General features: G+C 53.0%; 1 protein-coding gene across 5 annotated transcripts in view; it reads left to right on the top strand.

The window, feature by feature from the left end:
- The window catches only part of FNDC4 (fibronectin type III domain containing 4), a 37,888-nt gene extending 18,869 nt beyond the window's left edge, over nt 1-19,019 (top strand). For all 5 annotated transcript variants that reach the window (XM_072144060.1, XM_072144062.1, XM_072144064.1 and 2 more), the window contains exons 3-7: nt 4,374-4,489; nt 9,037-9,241; nt 9,321-9,410; nt 9,493-9,623; nt 16,546-19,019. In XM_072144060.1, coding sequence (XP_072000161.1) covers nt 4,374-4,489; nt 9,037-9,241; nt 9,321-9,410; nt 9,493-9,623; nt 16,546-16,581 — 578 coding nt within the window. In that variant the 3' untranslated portion in view covers nt 16,582-19,019. The remainder of the gene's footprint in view (nt 1-4,373; nt 4,490-9,036; nt 9,242-9,320; nt 9,411-9,492; nt 9,624-16,545) is intronic.
- The last annotated feature ends 2,186 nt before the right edge of the window (nt 19,020-21,205 follow it).

Below are 21,205 nucleotides of genomic sequence, written 5' to 3'. Positions count from 1 at the left end.
GAGCCGTGTGTGGTGTCTATACACTGAGGAGCCGTGTGTGGTGTCTATACACTGTGGAGCCGTGTGTGGTGTCTATACACTGAGGAGCCGTGTGTGGTGTCTATACACTGAGGAGCCGTGTGTGGTGTCTATACACTGTGGAGCCGTGTGTGGCGTCTATACACTGAGGAGCCGTGTGTGGTGTCTATACACTGAGGAGCCGTGTGTGGTGTCTATACACTGAGGAGCCGTGTGTGGTGTCTATACACTGAGGAGCCGTGTGTGGTGTCTATACACTGAGGAGCTGTGTGTGGTGTCTATACACTGAGGAGCCGTGTGTGGTGTCTATACACTGAGGAGCCGTGTGTGGTGTCTATACACTGAGGAGCCGTGTGTGGTGTCTATACACTGAGGAGCCGTGTGTGGTGTCTATACACTGAGGAGCCGTGTGTGGTGTCTATACACTGTGGAGCTGTGTGTGGTGTCCGGATTACTGGAGTGGTCATGGAGAGTGATCCTCAGGAGTAGATTCACCAGCCTGGTAGTAGGGGCAGGCTGGGAGGTAGCTGTGTCTAATGCTGGAAGCTGCAGCTTTGTCCCGGGTGTTCTGTGTCTGTGCTAGTGGTGCACTGACACTCTGAGGCCTAGGAGTCCTGTAGCAAGAGCATGTGCTCAAAGATCTTTCTGGAACTCAAGAGCCCTTGCCCCTTCCTATCCAGGGTTTTGTTACTCCCTGATCAGGTGGTGCTCACTCTCCAATCACACTCCAGCTTACAGATTGGAACATCATTGGATAACAAGCATTACATAGTTTTAACCCTTGTCTGTCCGTAATTGCCTTTAGAGAACTGTATTACCCTAAATTGAGTTGATCAGACTTCTCTAGAGGGATACTACAGATAGAGGGCCTTATTCGCAAGCACTCCCTTGTACACGTTGGCAGGGGTGTTGCACATGTCTGTACGCTGAGGAGCTGTGTGAGGAGGAGAATGAAGGTGTAATTGACTGGTGGATAGTGACTGGGAAAATTCCCTACTTTCATATCCAGAATGTGGAGCTGACAGGACCAGAGCTCAGATGCAGTAACTCTGTGAAACACGTGGGTCCCTGTCACAGCCCAAGGGTACATTCACACGGCTGTCTGGGGGGTGTATATGCAGCCACAATGGCGGCCTAGTGGGGATGTGTTGCTACACATGTGGCTCTGTTCTGTGCCGTACACAGGGCATGCTGTGCGGGCCATGCGGCATTGTTCTCTATGGAGAGGGGAGGGGTCAGCTGGGCGGGCGTACGGCTGTGAGAGGGGAGGGGTTGGCCGGGTAGTGGTCATACGGCTGTGAGAGGGGAGGGGTCAGCAGGGTGGGCATACGGCTGTGAGAGGGGAGGGGTCAGCAGGGTGGGCATACGGCTGTGAGAGGGGAGGGGTCAGCAGGGTGGGCATACGGCTATGAGAGGGGAGGGGTCAGCTGGGTCGACGGCATATGACTGTGAGAGGGGAGAGGTCAGCCAGGCGGGCATACGGCTGTGAGAGGGGAGGGGTCAGCTAGGCATATGGCGGTGAAAGTGGAGGAGTCACCAGTGCGGGCATATGGCTGTGAGAGGGGAGGGGTCAGCGGGGCGGGCATACGGCTGTGAGAGGGGAGGGGTTGGCCGGGTAGTGAGCATACGGCTGTGAGAGGGGAGGGGTCAGCAGGGTGGGCATACGGCTATGAGAGGGGAGGGGTCAGCTGGGTCGACGGCATATGACTGTGAGAGGGGAGAGGTCAGCCAGGCGGGCATACGTCTGTGAGAGGGGAGGGGTCAGCCAGGCGGGCATACGTCTGTGAGAGGGGAGGGGTCAGCCAGGCGGGCATACAGCTGTGAGAGGGGAGGGGTCAGCTAGGCATATGGCGTTGAAAGTGGAGGAGTCACCAGGGCGGGCATATGGCTGTGAGAGGGGAGGGGTCAGCTGGGCGGGCCTACGGCTGTGTGACTGTACCCTAACATGGCTGCCACAGGAAGTAACAGGGAACAGGGCTCCAAAGACACACCCACTTTGTAGAAACTTTATCAACACAGTTATTTGTCTCCTTTATTGGTGGCTAACCGTGTGAAATGATGTGAGACTTTGTATCTGCCCGTCCCATTTGAGCCAAACCACTAGACTCCAGTGAGACACCGTCCGGCTTTTTCCTGCCGCTCCTGGGTCCTGATCATCCCTGGCAACGCGAAGCAATCGGCTTTATCACTGACTTGTCTGTGAGCTGTGATACTATCTGAGCCCAGTGTGTTCCCCTGGCCGCTCTGCCACCTACCTTTCCAAGCTGTTCACTGCTTGTTGTGAAATTGGACTTTTCCCCATCCGCAGTCTAGTGGGCAGGTAGATTGGGTAAACCAGATGCTGAGAACCTACTTGGGGCTTGTTGTATCTGCTTGTCAGAAAAAGCTGGTGCATCTGGATTCCGGGAGGACAAACAAGAATGGAGCCCGGAACCCCCCAAACGGTCACCTGCGTGCCAACTGGGTCCTCCCTAACCAGTGCCCTAGATTTTCCTCCAGTAATCATTCAAGTAAATCCAGTGGCTCTTCTGTGTTCTTCATTGTCCATGGCTTGTATTCTTCTCCCATCATCTGTCATCTCCGAGGTACCAGGAGCACAAGGACTTCCTCCATATTTGTCAGGACAGTAAATCTGCCATAGTAGTGGCTACCAACCATATGAAGAGTTCTGCTGAAATTGCAGATGTAGACCCCTCCACAGTTCTCCCCAGGTGAGGTGGCTTTAGAGAGGAACATCGTTGTAGGTATTCCTCCTCCGTGAATATTCTAGCAGGTAGAAGGTAAATTATTTTATCTGGTGGACTGGAAAGGTTTTGGCCTTAGGAGTCTGCAGACAATATCCATGCTCCTTTCCTGCCCCAGAAGTTTCTCCTTGGCTTGAGCTCACAGAAGAGGGGGTAGTAAGTAGTTGGGGTTCCAATGGGCTCTGTATCTGTTTGGTCCTGGTTCCTATGTTACCACAATCCTGATCTGTTATCCTCCATGTTTGAGCCCAGCTTGTCCTGCCTCGGCTCCCTGCCTGTTACCAGATGCTGGTAGGATGCCGCCTGTCCTCACTATGGACTGTTCCTGAGTATTCAGTAGACGTCTCTGTCACTGGGCCAGCTGCTATGGGCTTGCTGTGTCTCCACATCGCAATGCAGATCCCTGTATAGGGGGGGAAAGCCGGAGAGGACAATTCCCTTAGTGTGTGGTCCAAAGCCAAACCAGTCCACAACCCGCTGGTCATTACACCAGATCTAGTCCTTCACGTTCTCCACCCTGAGGATCACTCTTCTAACCCCCAATTGACTTCTTGAATGTCAGACCATTAACTTCATCATATTTTCCTTTGTACTGAGCTGTATGAGGCTCGTTATCTTTGGGTATTTAACCCATTACTTTATGTTACAATTGAGAAAGCTTATATGGAGTTCACTAGGGGTTTAGCAGGGGCTACATCCAGGCCTATGCTCAGTATACAAGCAGTTATGTTGGTTGGGCCCATGGTTGATGCCGTCAACAAGATGCAAGCTCTGGTGCAAATACTGGACTGGAGTGTATGTGCACGGCTTCAGGAATAGAGGCCTCATTAGAGAATTGCCTGACTGTGAGAAAGCTTCTCCATTAGTGAGAGTTGTAGTCTTTATGTGTAAGACCCCAGTCCTCTGAAATGAGGTCCAGAGATTGGGCACAGTCATTTCTCCTTTGGGTGGAGATCCTCGTGTTATCGTCAGTCTTCAGTAGGTTTATTTTTCTCGGCATTGGGGATATGGTATGAGGAACCTGACGTGGTGCATTCGCTAATGTCTGTAAGCCGAGGCAAGTGTCCAGCAGAGGATTGTTGTGTTACATGAGGCCACTGCATGGGCGGCCACGCTTCATCCTGTCTGTATGTGTGGCTGTTTCTACATGTGTGTCCTACATGTGCTTGTCTCTATGTGTCCGGCTGTTTTCCTTGTCTGGTCCCGTCTGTCACTCTGAAATTTCCATTCATAAAAGAGCCAGTCTCAGTATTTGAGGCCGTCTCGGTATTTGAGGCCGTCTCGGTACTTGAGGCAGTCTCGGTATTTGAGGCGGTCTCGGTATTTGAGGCGGTCTCGGTATTTGAGGCGGTCTCGGTATTTGAGGCCGTCTCGGTACTTGAGGCAGTCTCGGTATTTGAGGCGGTCTCGGTATTTGAGGCCGTCTCGGTATTTGAGGCCGCCTCGGTATTTGAGGCGGTCTCGGTATTTGAGGCGGTCTCGGTATTTGAGGCGGTCTCGGTATTTGAGGCAGTCTCGGTATTTGAGGCAGTCTCGGTACTTGAGGCAGTCTCGGTATTTGAGGCAGTCTCGGTATTTGTCCGGTGCTATCTGTCTGTGTTTCTGTTGCAGATCGCCCTCCTTCCCCAGTCAATGTGACAGTCACACAGCTGAAGGCCAACTCTGCCACTGTCTCATGGGACGTTCCTGAGGGAGACATCATCATTGGATATGCAATCTCTCAGCAGGTAAGATGTCACAGACTGGGGATCACAGCTGCAGAACATCATCAGACCGTCCTGCCTGGAGCAGCCGACTGAGATAAAGCAGAGGCAGTGCATAAGATACAGAAGACAAAATATCCCCCTACACCCGGCTTCTAGATATCATCAATGACTCTCACCACACCTGGCTCCTACACATCATCAGTGACTCTCACCACACCTGGCTCCTACACATCATCAATGACTCTCACCACACCTGGCTCCTACACATCATCAGTGACTCCAGCCACACCTGGCTCCTACACATCATCAATGACTCTCACCACACCTAGTTCCTACACATCATCAATGACTCCAGCCACACCTGGCTCCTACACATCATCAATGACTCTCACCACACCTGGCTCCTACACATCATCAATGACACTTACCACACCTGGCTCCTACACATCATCAATGACTCTCACCACACCTGGCTCCTACACATCATCAATGACTCTCACCACACCTGGCTCCTACACATCATCAATGACACTTACCACACCTGGCTCCTACACATCATCAATGACTCTCACCACACCTGGCTCCTACACATCATCAATGACTCTCACCACACCTGGCTCCTACACATCATCAACGACTCTCACCACACCTGGCTCCTACACATCATCAGTGACTCTCACCACACCTGGCTCCTACACATCATCAGTGACTCCAGCCACACCTGGCTCCTACACATCATCAATGACACTCACCACACCTGGCTCCTACACATCATCAATGACTCTCACCACACCTGGCTCCTACACATCATCAATGACTCTCACCACACCTGGCTCCTACACATCATCAATGACTCTCACCACACCCGGCTCCTACACATCATCAATGACTCTCACCACACCTGGCTCCTACACATCATCAATGACTCTCACCACACCTGGCTACTACACATCATCAATGACTCTCACCACACCTGGCTCCTACACATCATCAATGACTCTCACCACACCTGGCTCCTACACATCATCAATGACTCTCACCACACCTGGCTCCTACACATCATCAATGACTCTCACCACACCTAGCTCCTACACATCATCAATGACTCTCACCACACCTGGCTCCTACACATCATCAGTGACTCTCACCACACCTGGCTCCTACACATCATCAATGACTCTCACCACACCTGGCTCCTACACATCATCAGTGACTCTCAACACACCTGGCTCCTACACATCATCAATGAGTCTCACCACACCTGGCTCCTACACATCATCAATGAGTCTCACCACACCTGGCTCCTACACATCATCAGTGACTCTCACCACACCCGGCTCCTACACATCATCAATGACTCCCACCACACCTGGCTCCTACACATCATCAATGACTCTCACCACACCTGGCTCCTACACATCATCAATGACTCCCACCACACCTGGCTCCTACACATCATCAATGACTCTCACCACACCTGGCTCCTACACATCATCAGTGACTCTCACCACACCTGGCTCCTACACATCATCAATGACTCTCACCACACCCGGCTCCTACACATCATCAGTGACTCTCACCACACCTAGCTCCTACACATCATCAATGACTCCCACCACACCTGGCTCCTACACATCATCAATGACTCTCACCACACCCGGCTCCTACACATCATCAGTGACTCTCACCACACCTGGCTCCTACACATCATCAATGACTCTCACCACACCTGGCTCCTACACATCATCAATGACTCTCACCACCCCTGGCTCCTACACATCATCAATGACTCTCACCACACCTGGCTCCTACACATCATCAATGACTCTCACCACACCTGGCTCCTACACATCATCGACTCTCACCACACCTGGCTCCTATACATCATCAATGACTCTCACCAAAACTAGCTCCTACACATCATCAGTGACTCTCACCACACCTGGCTCCTACACATCATCAGTGACTCTCACCAAAACTAGCTCCTACACATCATCAGTGACTCTCACCACACCTGGCTCCTACACATCATCAGTGACTCTCACCACACCCGGCTCCTACACATCATCAATGACTCTCACCACACCTGGCTCCTACACATCATCAATGACTCTCACCACACCTGGCTCCTACACATCATCAATGACTCTCACCACACCTGGCTCCTACACATCATCAATGACTCTCACCACACCTGGCTCCTACACATCATCGACTCTCACCACACCTAGCTCCTACACATCATCAGTGACTCTCACCACACCTGGCTCCTACACATCATCGACTCTCACCACACCTTGCTCCTACACATCATCAGTGACTCTCACCACACCTGGCTCCTACACATCATCAGTGACTCTCACCACACCTGGCTCCTACACATCATCAGTGATTCCAGCCACACCTGGCTCCTACACATCATCAGTGACTCCAGCCACACCTGGCTCCTACACATCATCAATGACTCCAGCCACACCTGGCTCCTACACATCATCAATGAGTCTCACCACACCTTGCTCCTACACATCATCAGTGACTCTCACCACACCTGGCTCCTACACATCATCAGTGACTCCAGCCACACCTGGCTCCTACACATCATCAATGACTCTCACCACACCTGGCTCCTACACATCATCAATGACTCTCACCACACCTGGCTCCTACACATCATCAATGACTCCAGCCACACCTGGCTCCTACACATCATCAATGACTCCAGCCACACCTGGCTCCTACACATCATCAATGACTCCAGCCACACCTGGCTCCTACACATCATCAATGACTCTCACCACACCTGGCTCCTACACATCATCAATGACTCTCACCACACCTGGCTCCTACACATCATCAATGACTCTCACCACACCTGGCTCCTACACATCATCAGTGACTCCAGCCACACCTGGCTCCTACACATCATCGACTCTCACCACACCTGGCTCCTACACATCATCAATGACTCTCACCACACCTAGCTCCTACACATCATCAATGACTCTCACCAAACCTAGCTCCTACACATCATCAGTGACTCTCACCACACCTGGCTCCTACACATCATCAGTGACTCTCACCACACCTGGCTCCTACACATCATCAGTGACTCCAGCCACACCTGGCTCCTACACATCATCAGTGACTCCAGCCACACCTGGCTCCTACACATCATCATGACTCTCACCACACCTGGCTCCTACACATCATCAATGACTCTCACCACACCTTGCTCCTACACATCATCAAAGACTCTCACCACACCCGGCTCCTACACATCATCAATGACTCTCACCACACCTGGCTCCTACACATCATCAATGACTCTCACCACACCCGGCTCCTACACATCATCAATGACTCTCACCACACCCGGCTCCAACACATCATCAATGACTCTCACCACACCCGGCTCCAACACATCATCAATGACTCTCACCACACCTGGCTCCTACACATCATCAATGACTCTCACCACACCTGGCTCCTACACATCATCAGTGACTCTCACCACACCTGGCTCCTACACATCATCAGTGACTCCAGCCACACCTGGCTCCTACACATCATTAGTGACTCCAGCCACACCTGGCTCCTACACATCATCAATGACTCCAGCCACACCTGGCTCCTACACATCATCAGTGACTCTCACCACACCTGGCTCCTACACATCATCAATGACTCTCACCACACCTGGCTCCTACACATCATTAATGACTCTCACCACACCTGGCTCCTACACATCATCAATGAGTCTCACCACACCTGGCTCCTACACATCATCAGTGACTCTCACCACACCTGGCTCCTACACATCATTAATGACTCTCACCACCCCTGGCTCCTACACATCATCAATGACTCTCACCACACCTGGCTCCTACACATCATCAATGACTCTCACCACACCTGGCTCCTACACATCATCAATGACTCTCACCACACCTGGCTCCGACACATCATCAATGACTCTCACCACACCTGGCTCCGACACATCATCAATGACTCTCACCACACCTGGCTCCTACACATCATCAATGACTCTCACCACACCTTGCTCCTACACATCATCAGTGACTCTCACCACACCTGGCTCCTACACATCATCAATGACTCTCACCACACCTGGCTCCTACACATCATCAATGACTCACACCACACCTGGCTCCTACACATCATCAATGACTCTCACCACACCTGGCTCCTACACATCATCAGTGACTCTCACCACACCTGGCTCCTACACATCATCAGTGACTCTCACCACACCTGGCTCCTACACATCATCAATGACTCTCACCACACCTGGCTCCTACACATCATCAATGACTCTCACCACACCTTGCTCCTACACATCATCAATGACTCTCACCACACCTGGCTCCTACACATCATCAATGACTCTCACCACACCTGGCTCCTACACATCATCAATGACTCTCACCACACCTGGCTCCTACACATCATCAGTGACCAACAACCATTGTTGATGGTTGTTGATGGACACACTTGGCTCCTCTGGTTCTTCCTGGATGGGCTCTGTAATGTCTCCTCATTCTTCTCAGAGGCAGGATGGGCAGATCCACAGATTTATACGAGAAGTGAACACCACCAATCGTGCCTGTGTGCTGTGGGACCTAGAGGAGGACACTGACTACATCATCCAGGTCCAGTCCATCGGCCTCTATAGCGAGAGCCAGGCCAGTAAGAGGATCCACTTTCGTACCTTGAAGGAGACCGATCGCCTTCCATCCAATAGCTCCAACCAAGGTGAGCACCCCCTCTCCTGCTCCCACATGCATCCCCTGCCCGCTGCTCTGCACCTGTCTGACTTCTCTGTGCCGGGCAGGAGACATCACTGTGCAAGGTGTGGACAAGGAGCGGCAGCTGGAGACCGGGGAGATCATCATCATTGTGGCGGTGCTGCTGATGTGGGCAGGTAAGTGCTCGCTGTGGATGATATATGGGGGGGGGGGGAGCGGAACAATGTGGATTACATTTTGGTGTCTTTGTGTCTCCAGCGGTGATCGCCCTCTTCTGCCGCCAGTATGACATCATCAAGGACAACGACTCCAACAACAATAAAGAAAAGGCCAAACCATCATCAGAACAAAGCACTCCAGAGCGGCAGACCGGGGGGCTCCTGCGGAAGGTAAGTACCCTGAGCAGTGGTGTAGCTAGAGTCCCCCACCATAGACTCGCAGACATGGGGAGTTACCTCTCATCATAATACAAGAAACACTGCAGTCTGTGGTTTTACATTATAATTGTGAAAGGAGGACAAAGAGAATCTTCAAAGTATAAACATTGTACACGATGGCTGATCGAAGGGAGAGGTGTGCAGTGTGTACTATGTGCAGGGTCCTGTGTACTATGTGCAGGGTCCTGTGTACTATGTGCAGGGTCCTGTGTACTATGTGCAGGGGTTGTACTATGTGCAGTGTGTACTATGTGCAGGGGTGCTGTGTACTATGTGCAGTGTGTATTATGTGCAGGGGTGTGTACTATGTGCAGGGTCCTGTGTACTATGTGCAGGGTCCTGTGTACTATGTGCAGGGTCCTGTGTACTATGTGCAGGGTGTGTACTATGTGCAGGATGTGTACTATGTGCAGGGTCCTGTGTACTATGTGCAGGGTTCTGTGTGCAGGGTGTGCTATTTGCAGTATGTATTATGTGCAGTGTCCTGTGTACCATGTGCAGGGTGTACTGTGTGCGGCGTATACTTTGTACAGTGTGCCGCTCCCCTCTGTTCTACACAACAGTGGCGTTCCCCTCTGCCTCCCCACAACAGTGCCGCTCCCCTCTGCCTCCCCACAACAGTGCCTGTCCCTTCTGCCTCCCCACAACAGTGCCATAACCTCTGCCTCCCTACAACAATGCCGTTCCTCTCTGCCTCCCCACACTACTGCCGTTCCTCTCTGCTTTACACAACACTTTTGCTGCCCTCTGGCTCCACACAATATTGCTCCCCTCTACCTCTCCACAATAGTGCCCTCCCCTTTGCCTCCCCACAACAGTGCTCCTCCCCTCTGCCTCCCCACAACAGTGCCCTCCCTTCTGCCTCCCCACAACAGTGCCCTCCCCTCTGCTTCCCTACAACAGTCCTCCTCTCCTCTGCCTACATACAAGAGTGCCCTCCCCTCTGCCTCCCCATAACAGTCCCCTCCCCTCTGCCTCCCTACAACAGTGCCGTCCCCTCTGCCTCCCTACAACAGTGCCCTCCCCTCTGCCTCCCTACAACTGTACCCTCCCCTCTGCCTACCTACAAGAGTGCCCTCCCCTCTGCCTCCCTTCAACAGTGCCCTCCCCTCTGCCTACCTACAAGAGTGCCCTCCCCTCTGCCTCCCTTCAACAGTGATCCACCCCTCTGCCTCCCCACAACAGTGCCTTCCCCTCTGCCTCCCTACAAGAGTGCCCTCCCCCTGCCTCCCCACAACAGTCCCTCCCTTCTGCCTCCCTACAACAGTGCCCTCCCCTCTGCCTCCCTACAACAGTGCCCCCCCTCTGCTTCCCTACAACAGTCCTCCTCTCCTCTGCCTACCTACAAGAGTGCCCTCCCCTCTGCCTCCCTACAAGAGTGCCCTCCCCTCTGCCTCCCTACAAGAGTGCCCTCCCCTCTGCCTCCCTACAAGAGTGCCCTCCCCTCTGCCTCCCTACAAGAGTGCCCTCCCCTCTGCCTCCCTACAAGAGTGCCCTCCCCTCTGCCTCCCTACAAGAGTGCCCTCCCCTCTGCCTCCCTACAAGAGTGCCCTCCCCTCTGCCTCCCTACAAGAGTGCCCTCCCCTCTGCCTCCCTACAAGAGTGCCCTCCCCTCTGCCTCCCTACAAGAGTGCCCTCCCCTCTGCCTCCCTACAAGAGTGCCCTCCCCTCTGCCTCCCTACAAGAGTGCCCTCCCCTCTGCCTCCCTACAAGAGTGCCCTCTCCTCTGCCTCCCTACAAGAGTGCCCTCCCTCTCTGCCTCCCCTTAACAGTGATCCTCCCTCTCTGCCTCCCCTTAACAGTGATCCTCCCTCTCTGCCTCCCCACAACAGTGCCTTCCCCTCTGCCTCCCTACAAGAGTGCCCTCCCCTCTGCCTCCCTACAAGAGTGCCCTCTCCTCTGCCTCCCTACAAGAGTGCCCTCCCTCTCTGCCTCCCCTTAACAGTGATCCTCCCTCTCTGCCTCCCCTTAACAGTGATCCTCCCTCTCTGCCTCCCCTTAACAGTGATCCTCCCTCTCTGCCTCCCCTTAACAGTGATCCTCCCTCTCTGCCTCCCCACAACAGTGCCTTCCCTTCTGCCTCCCTACAACAGTGCCTTCCCCTCTGCCTCCCTACAACAGTGCCTTCCCCTCTGCCTCCCTACAAGAGTGCCCTCCCCTCTGCCTCCCTACAAGAGTGCCCTCCCCTCTGCCTCCCTACAAGAGTGCCCTCCCCTCTGCCTCCCTACAAGAGTGCCCTCCCCTCTGCCTCCCTACAAGAGTGCCCTCCCCTCTGCCTCCCTACAAGAGTGCCCTCCCCTCTGCCTCCCTACAAGAGTGCCCTCCCCTCTGCCTCCCTACAAGAGTGCCCTCCCCTCTGCCTCCCTACAAGAGTGCCCTCCCCTCTGCCTCCCTACAAGAGTGCCCTCCCCTCTGCCTCCCTACAAGAGTGCCCTCCCCTCTGCCTCCCTACAAGAGTGCCCTCCCCTCTGCCTCCCCACAACAGTGCCGCTAAACCAAGATCAGGTAACGGGGTATAATTAAAGGAAACCTGTCACCAGAAACCCTTTTGCCCTCTGCCCCCCCCCCCCCATACCCACACAGATAATTAATAGCACATGCCCAAACAATTTTTATCACAAATTATGTCATTTGTGGATCAAATGAACCTTTACCTGGTTCTCTGCCAGCTGTTTCCTCCTCTTCCTGTGTAAAATACTTGTCTTCCTGCACTTTAAATTAAAACCCTCTTTCCAGTCATTGCAGATTGCCAGAAGAGGAAGCGTGACAAGCAGTGCCTGGGAGGAGGGGAAAGCAGTGCCTGGGAGGAGGGGCAAGCAGTGCCTGATAGGCGTGACAAGCAGTGCCTGGGAGGAGGGGCAAGCAGTGCCTGGGAGGCGTGACAAGCAGTTCTAGGAGGTGGGGCAATCAGTGCCTAGAAGGGTGGGGATGCAGTGCCTGGGAGGAGGGGCAGGCAGTGCCTGGGAGGAGGGGCAAGCAGTGCCTGAGAGGCGTGACAAGCAGTGCCTAGGAGGCGGGGCAAGCAGTGCCTGAGAGGAGGGGCAGGCAGTGCCTGAGAGGAGGGGCAAACAGTGCCTGAGAGGAGGGGCAGGCAGTGCCTGGGAGGCGTGACAAGCAGTTCTAGGAGGTGGGGCAATCAGTGCCTAGAAGGGTGGGGAAGCAGTGCCTGAGAGGAGGGGCAGGCAGTGCGTTTAAGGGCGGGGAAAGCAATGCCTGGGAGGCGTGAAAAGCAGTGCCTGGGAGGAGGGGCAAGCAGTGCCTGGGAGGCGTGACAAGCAGTGCCTGGGAGGCGTGACAAGCAGTGCTTGGGAGGCGGGGCAAGCGGTGCCTGGGAGGCGGGGCAAGCGGTGCCTGGGAGGCGGGGCAAGCAGTTCCTGGGAGGCGGGGCAAGCAGTGCCTGGGAGGCGGGGCAAGCAGTGCCTGGGAGCTGTGGCAAGCAGTGCCTGGTAGGCGGGAAAGAAATGTGAAGGCAGGAAGAGGAACATTTTACACGGTAGGAGGAGGGGCTCTGTGATGAACACACCCAGGTGACACAGCTGGCAGGGAGCCAGGTAAAGTTTAATATAATGATATTAACATAATGGGGGTCATTTACTAAGGGCCCAATTCACGTTTTTGCGACGTATAACCCGAATATTTCCGCTTTGCTCCGGGATTTCAGCGCACACGATCGGATTGTGGCGCATCGGCACCGGCATGCACGTGACGGAAATCGGGGGCGTGGCCGTGAAAAGACCTGACGGATTCGGAAAAACTGCCGCATTTAAAAAAAAAAAAGTGTTGCTCGACACGCGCTTATCTTCATCCAGGATGACTCGGTGAACTCCAGTGCGTTCCGATGCTCTTCAGCGCAGCAGCGACACCTGGTGGACGTCGGAGGAACTGCCTTAGTGAATCCCTGGAAGACCCGAATCCACCGCAGAGAACGCGCCGCTGGATCGCGAATGGACCGGGTAAGTAAATCTGCCCCAATGTGCTTTTAATTGTCTGGGGGGACATGGGGGAGGCTAAAGGGTCGGCTGACCGGTTCCCTTTAAGGGAATAAATCTCCATCTGATCTGCCGGGATTGAAGGTCTCATTACTTTGTAGCTTTGGGTCTTCTCCGATGGCGACTTCCCGGTGTTTCTTTACAATGTCATAGAGGGGGTTGGGGGAAGACCGGCCTGGAACCCCTCGAATGTCATGTGTGCCGAGGCTTCACCCAGGCGATGGAAGAAGCAGGGAAACCATCAGGACCCCGGGATTATCTCATTGGTGTCAATAAGAGGAGCTTTTTTCGGTGTCGCACCGAAGGCCGGTAGAGGAGGAGGTGACGGGGAAGCGATGGAGCCTCCAAGTGACAAACTGACGCCATATGTTGTACAGGCCGCGGTATTGGAGAAAAATAATCCTAGACATCTGACGGTTTAAACACATTTACCATTGAATGAGGACGACTACATTTATTGGGGTAACATTTGTGGTGAACATGGGCTCTTCTGCTCCACTCACCAGCGTGACTGCCTCGTAACAATGTGCATCACCACCGGACACCGCCTAGGGAATGGTTCCAGTCGGCATTCACCGTGACATAACCCGGACTTTCCCCCTTTCCCCATTTTACCCCAATGGCCGCCTTGTGCTGCGAGGGGCTAAGGGCAACACTTTGGAGAGACTGTAGGCTGGTGGTGACACTAGGGGCGACGTGTTGGATTTGTTTCTCCCTGAGGCTTTCCCCGGTGATGCAGGGTGTGAGAAGGTACCAGGGGCCATTATTGATGGCAGATATGTGTCACCGAGGTGCCTGGCCTCAGTGCAGTGAGCCGGTTAATGTTTGGTCAGGAGCTTTAGGCCGGCGCCACACGTAGCGCTTTGTCTGCGCTTGCAAGCGCAAACGCAGACAAAGTCGCGCCCACCGGGGCGGGCCTCAGCCCGATCGCATCGGCGTTTCTATGGAAATTAAATTAACGCAAAACACCTGCGGCTCGTTCCCGATCGCAGGCGTTTCCATAGAAACACCGATGCGATCGGACCGAGGCCCGCCCCGGTGGGCGCGACTTTGTTTGCGTTTGCAAGCGCAGACAAAGCGCCACGTGTGGCGCCAGCCTCAGGTTTCTGACATCTGTTAGTGTAGCAAAGCTGCTTAATGCAGTTGATCCGGGCGGCTTTCATTGGAGTAGTCAGGAGCAGGTGGGGGACTACTCCCACGTATCCAGGCCAGGTTTTGGCTGACAGATAAAGCCAGGAAGCTCAGGTGAGCTGGGGATGTGTGTTTGCAGTCTGGAAGTCTCTGCTATACTGCATGCAGAGCTGGAGGTGTTACACAGCCAAGGATCAGCAATAGTGACATTGTTTGGTTATGCTGCTGGATGGAGACACAACCTACAAAGGACTGTGAGTCCGGCCCGTGTATAAGGACTGCGAGTCCGGCGCGTGTAGAAGGACTGCGAGTCCGGCCCGTGTATAAGGACTGCGAGTCCGGCCCGTGTAGAAGGACTGCGAGTCCGGCCCGTGTAGAAGGACTGCGAGTCCGGCCCGTGTATAAGGACTGCGAGTCCGGCCCGTGTAGAAGGACTGCGAGTCCGGCCCGTGTAGAAGGACTGCGAGTCCGGCCTGTGTAGAAGGACTGCGAGTCCGGCCCGTGTAGAAGGACTGCGAGTCCGGCCCGTGTATAAGGACTGCGAGTCCGGCCCGTGTAGAAGGACTGCGAGTCCGGCCCGTGTAGAAGGACTGCGAGTCCGGCCCGTGTAGAAGGACTGCGAGTCCGGCCCGTGTATAAGGACTGCGAGTCCGGCGCGTGTAGAAGGACTGCGAGTCCGGCCCGTGTAGAAGGACTGCGAGTCCGGCCCGTGTAGAAGGACTGCGAGTCCGGCCCGTGTAGAAGGACTGCGAGTCCGGCCCGTGTAGAAGGACTGCGAGTCCGGCCCGTGTATAAGGACTGCGAGTCCGGCGCGTGTAGAAGGACTGCGAGTCCGGCCCGTGTATAAGGACTGCGAGTCCGGCCCGTGTATAAGGACTGCGAGTCCGGCCCGTGTAGAAGGACTGCGAGTCCGGCCCGTGTAGAAGGACTGCGAGTCCGGCCCGTGTAGAAGGACTGCGAGTCCGGCCCGTGTATAAGGACTGCGAGTCCGGCCCGTGTATAAGGACTGCGAGTCCGGCCCGTGTAGAAGGACTGCGAGTCCGGCCCGTGTAGAAGGACTGCGAGTCCGGCCCGTGTAGAAGGACTGCGAGTCCGGCCCGTGTAGAAGGACTGCGAGTCCGGCCCGTGTAGAAGGACTGCGAGTCCGGCCCGTGTAGAAGGACTGCGAGTCCGGCCTGTTTATATGGACTGCGAGTCCGGCCCGTGTAGAAGGACTGCGAGTCCGGCCCGTGTAGAAGGACTGCGAGTCCGGCCTGTTTATATGGACTGTATTTCCTGTTATATGCTGAAGCAAGCAATTCTGTTTCGTTAAACTGTTTTTGAAAGAAATAAAACCGCTACCTGGACTGTTACTGAAGTTGCCATTTGAGTTGATCCCCTACAAGGGGAATAGTCATGGCAGACAATTGCCATAATTGAGGGCGACAGCCTGGGGGTACATGGCAGGTCCAGTAATGCCCCTCAGTGCTGAGCACTGGCTCATCGGAGCTTCCGCTGATTGTCCATGGTGGCTCTCAGCTGATGGAGCAGGGTGGTGGCATCACTGCAGAGCGGGCCTCTAGTAACAAGCTGATCCAGTCGCCATCTTGTAGGTGCAGTGTGTCGGAGTGGGGTCACAGGGTGAGCAGGCGAGGGCGGCATACATAAGATCTGAACCCAAGGAGCGTAGAGAGGATATAACTGTGTGTGGTCAATATGGATGTGATGTATCTAAAGCTTTGGATGATATTTCTGTTGCATTTGTTCTCTTTCAGAAGAAGACCCCATCTGTCAATATCATTGAGGTATAGTGCTGCCCAGTCCTGGCCCCAGTTCTTCACACTGTGTCCTGGGCCGGCTGCTGATGAAGACTACTTATAGCAATACATATGGAACTCTGCCACCAGCGGAGCTTTCCCAAGGGCTCATCTCATCCCCCCTGCCACACGCAGGTGACATCTCAACAGCTGTGAGACCTAAAGACCTTGAGATGTCCACCTGGTGTAGAAGATAATCTGTGCAGACCTGTGTGTTGGTCATACGACATAGACACAATGTATGAAGAGCATGTAGAAGCTGCAGCATGGATGGACGTCGTAACAGACCACGAGACCTGCAGAGACATTGTAGACAAACCATAAGCAGATGAAATCCACCCTTGTGGGTCCAGTCACAATAATTGTTCTTAATCACAGTTCACGACCCTGGCACCAGGCGGCTCAGGCCTATCCGTGGCTCTCATCCTCTCTAGACTTGATGATGTCATTGTCCACGTGTGGCTTAGGGGAGGAATTATTAGGGTTGAGGTTAAGAACCGTTATCAATGCCTCCAGGTACCAGGGAGTATCCGTGTAATAATAATATATCAGAGTCTTGTCCTCCGGTCCGGTGGAGACCTTGTCATTGTTCTCAGTTCCTGTATAATCAGCGGGGAGTCGCATCTTCTCATCGGGACATTTCTCTCATTACTCTGGGTGGAGGACCTAATGTTACAGCCCAATGACGGTGGAGTTATGTGATGGAAGTTATTTCACTGTTCTAGGTGAGGGTGGAGTCATTACTGTAAAAATATCTTGTATCCTTTTGAGTTGGAGGATGGGAGTTGTGAAGGTCTTGGTGCGGAGGTTTAGAAGTTGTAGTAGTTGTGGCGCAGGTTCTGTGCGATCTGCCTGGATATCTCGCTGACACTTTCTGTATCATGTGACGCTCGCTCATTGTTGGGCCACGTGGTGGTGACTCCGGTGATCGATCTCAGTCGTTGTGTCCCCGGCCGCTTTACTGCTCAATCTTCTATCAGTGCCTTTTATTTTACGTTCTCTGACCAGTGGTTTGTCCTTCTCTTCACATCCGAGGAGCTGAATGTTTGTGATACCATTTCTCAGCACCTGGGCCATGTGAATCTAGAACGTTTCCCAGAATCTAGAATAATCCTGATACTTGGGCTGCATGAATTCTCAGTCAGTCAGAGTGGGAATCTAGAACATCTGCTGAATACCAGGATTATGGAACACAAGTCAATCTCGAAGACTTTCGGGTGCCAACCAGATCATTACCGAGGTATGTAGTACAATGTCAGATGATTGTGTCCAGGTTCTAGGTCATCCATAGATGATGCACATATAAGGGATGTAACCCTGCACGATGCTGCATGAGCTACTGCCATGTGAAGAACATGTGACATGAGTGATGGTTGTGTCCACGATCTCCAGCACAATAGTCACAATGGGGCAGATTTATCAAGCTAAGAGTAAGAATGGTCTTAGTTGCCCATGGCAACCAATTACAGCTCAGCTTTCATTTTACTAGTGCTCATGAATATTTTAAAGGGGAGCTGTGATTGGTTGCCATGGGCCTTACTCTTAGACAGCTTGATAAATCTGCCCCTATGTCTGAGAACTTGAGGCTCTCGAGACCTGAGAAGGGCATTAGTCTGGACAAGGGATGTTCATGCGGATTCTCATCTTCTGTGTTTTCATTTTCTATTTCCGGGACCAAAATCTATTTTTCTAATATTTTAGTTATTGCCTTAATGATAACCCAAGCAGGCAGTATGTGTGTGCCTTTGTGTCTGTCCTCCGACTACTGAAGTCACCACGCAGGTCCTGTACTGCAGACACTCGTGGACAATGTGGCCCCTTTATACCTCTGCATGTGACGGGAGACCCCAGCGTAGTGGGCCGGGATGACATCAGCTGATACAGAGGGTCAGTAGGTGACCAAAAACCGGCCTCCATATTCTAACCTGACCTTCACATTTACAGTCCAGGTGGACAGGTTTGTTGCGGACACTGGGGGACATTGCTGAAGGGGAATGGGACTATTGGGGACATGAAGGACCACACATAAGTTCTGTCATTGTTCTATTCACTTCCTCACGCCTAGGAGGACATCTGGTAGGGCTTCTTTTCCAGGTGCCATATTCTAATCTGAGACCATTCTGCAGGCCAGAGCTGTATAGTTGGTGTACATTGTGTAGTGGCGCCTCCTAGTCCTGGTGCTGTGCTCCCCCTGGGTCCAGTACTCCATGAATAAACAGTATGTTCTCCACCATGCAGGCGGCCTCTTCCTTCTACCTGTCGTGTTCTGTGTCTGTAGATATCCAGTCTGGGACGTGCATGTTTTGGCCTGTCTGAATGCCTCGTTCTGTCCTTGTACATATAAGTAGCATGTCTCTGCTGTGTCTTGTATATGATCTGTATAATACTGTATAGCTGTGCATTACTCTGTATATAAAGACCGTGGGTCTCAACGATTACTCCTGTATTCTTGCACCATAACAATCGCAAGTCTTCCAGTTACTTAACCAAGAGAACATTTGTACCGAGAGCCGTCCATGATTGACCCGTTCTTCAGGCATGATGATGCTATGTCTTCTGTCCGTGAGATTTGTACGTGTTCTGATGGATCCCCCATGTATGTCTCATGACTCCAGGTCATCCTCTCCTCACCTCTGTATTACGTCTTCTCACCATCCAGTTACTAATACTTCCATGTTCTCAACAACTCTGAATTACCGGTAAGTCATCGTCATCTCATTGTCCCATCACCAATAACTCCAACTCCTCCATATCATCTCATCACCCCAACGCCAATGACTAAATCCTCCTCCTCATCGTCCCATTGCCGGTGACTACACCTCCTCACCTCTGTATTACGTCTTCTCATCGTCCCATCACCAGTGACTACACCTCCCCACCTCTGTATTACGTCTTCTGATCGTCCCATCACCAGTGACTACACCTCCTCACCTCTGTATTACGTCTTCTCATCGTCCCATCACCAGTGACTACACCTCCTCACCTCTGTATTACGTCTTCTCATCGTCCCATCACCAGTGACTACACCTCCTCACCTCTGTATTGTGTCTTCTCATCGTCCCATCACCAGTGACTACACCTCCTCACCTCTGTATTACGTGTTCTCATCGTCCCATCACCAGTGACTACACCTCCTTACCTCTGTATTGTGTCTTCTCATCGTCCCATCGCCAGTGACTACACCTCCTCACCTCCGTATTGTGTCTTCTCATCGTCCCATCACCAGTGACTAAATCCTCCTCCTCATCGTCCCATCACCAGTGACTACACCTCCTCACCTCTGTATTGTGTCTTCTCATCGTCCCATCACCAGTGACTACACCTCCTCACCTCCGTATTGTGTCTTCTCATCGTCCCATCACCAGTGACTAAATCCTCCTCCTCATCGTCCCATCACCAGTGACTACACCTCCTCACCTCTGTATTGTGTCTTCTCATCGTCCCATCACCAGTGACTACACCTCCTCACCTCTGTATTACGTCTTCTCATCGTCCCATCACCAGTGACTAAATCCTCCTCCTCATCGTCCCATCACCAGTGACTACACCTCCTCACCTCTGTATTGTGTCTTCTCATCGTCCCATCACCAGTGACTACACCTCCTCACCTCTGTATTACGTCTTCTCATCGTCCCATCACCAGTGACTAAATCCTCCTCCTCATAGTCCCATCACCAGTGACTACACCTCCTCACCTCTGTATTACGTCTTCTCATCGTCCCATCACCAGTGACTACACCTCCTCACCTCTGTATTGTGTCTTCTCTTCTTATCGTCCCATCACCAGTGACTACACCTCCCCACCTCTGTATTGTGTCTTCTCATTGTCCCATCACCAGTGACTACACCTCCTCACCTCTGTATTGTGTCTTCTCATCGTCCCATCACCAGTGACTACACCTCCCCACCTCTGTATTACGTCTTCTCATTGTCCCATCACCAGTGACTACACCTCCTCACCTCTGTATTACGTCTTCTCATCGTCCCATCACCAGTGACTACACCTCCTCACCTCTGTATTGTGTCTTCTCTTCTTATCGTCCCATCACCAGTGACTACACCTCCCCACCTCTGTATTGTGTCTTCTCATTGTCCCATCACCAGTGACTACACCTCCTCACCTCTGTATTACGTCTTCTCATCGTCCCATCACCAGTGACTACACCTCCCCACCTCTGTATTGTGTCTTCTCATCGTCCCATCACCAGTGACTACACCTCCTCACCTCTGTATTGTGTCTTCTCATTGTCCCATCACCAGTGATTACACCTCCCCACCTCTGTATTACGTCTTCTCATCGTCCCATCACCAGTGACTACACCTCCCCACCTCTGTATTGTGTCTTCTCATTGTCCCATCACCGGTGGCTACACCTCCTCACCTCTGTATTACGTCTTCTGATCGTCCCATCACCGGTGACTACACCTCCTCACCTCTGTATTACGTCTTCTCATCGTCCCATCACCAGTGACTACACCTCCCCACCTCTGTATTGTGTCTTCTCATCGTCCCATCACCAGTGACTACACCTCCTCACCTCTGTATTGTGTCTTCTCATTGTCCCATCACCAGTGATTACACCTCCCCACCTCTGTATTACGTCTTCTCATCGTCCCAT

This window comes from Engystomops pustulosus, chromosome 3 (assembly GCF_040894005.1).
Source record: "Engystomops pustulosus chromosome 3, aEngPut4.maternal, whole genome shotgun sequence".
Classification (NCBI taxonomy): domain Eukaryota; kingdom Metazoa; phylum Chordata; class Amphibia; order Anura; family Leptodactylidae; genus Engystomops; species Engystomops pustulosus.
This window is presented reverse-complemented; position numbering and strand designations above follow the sequence as displayed.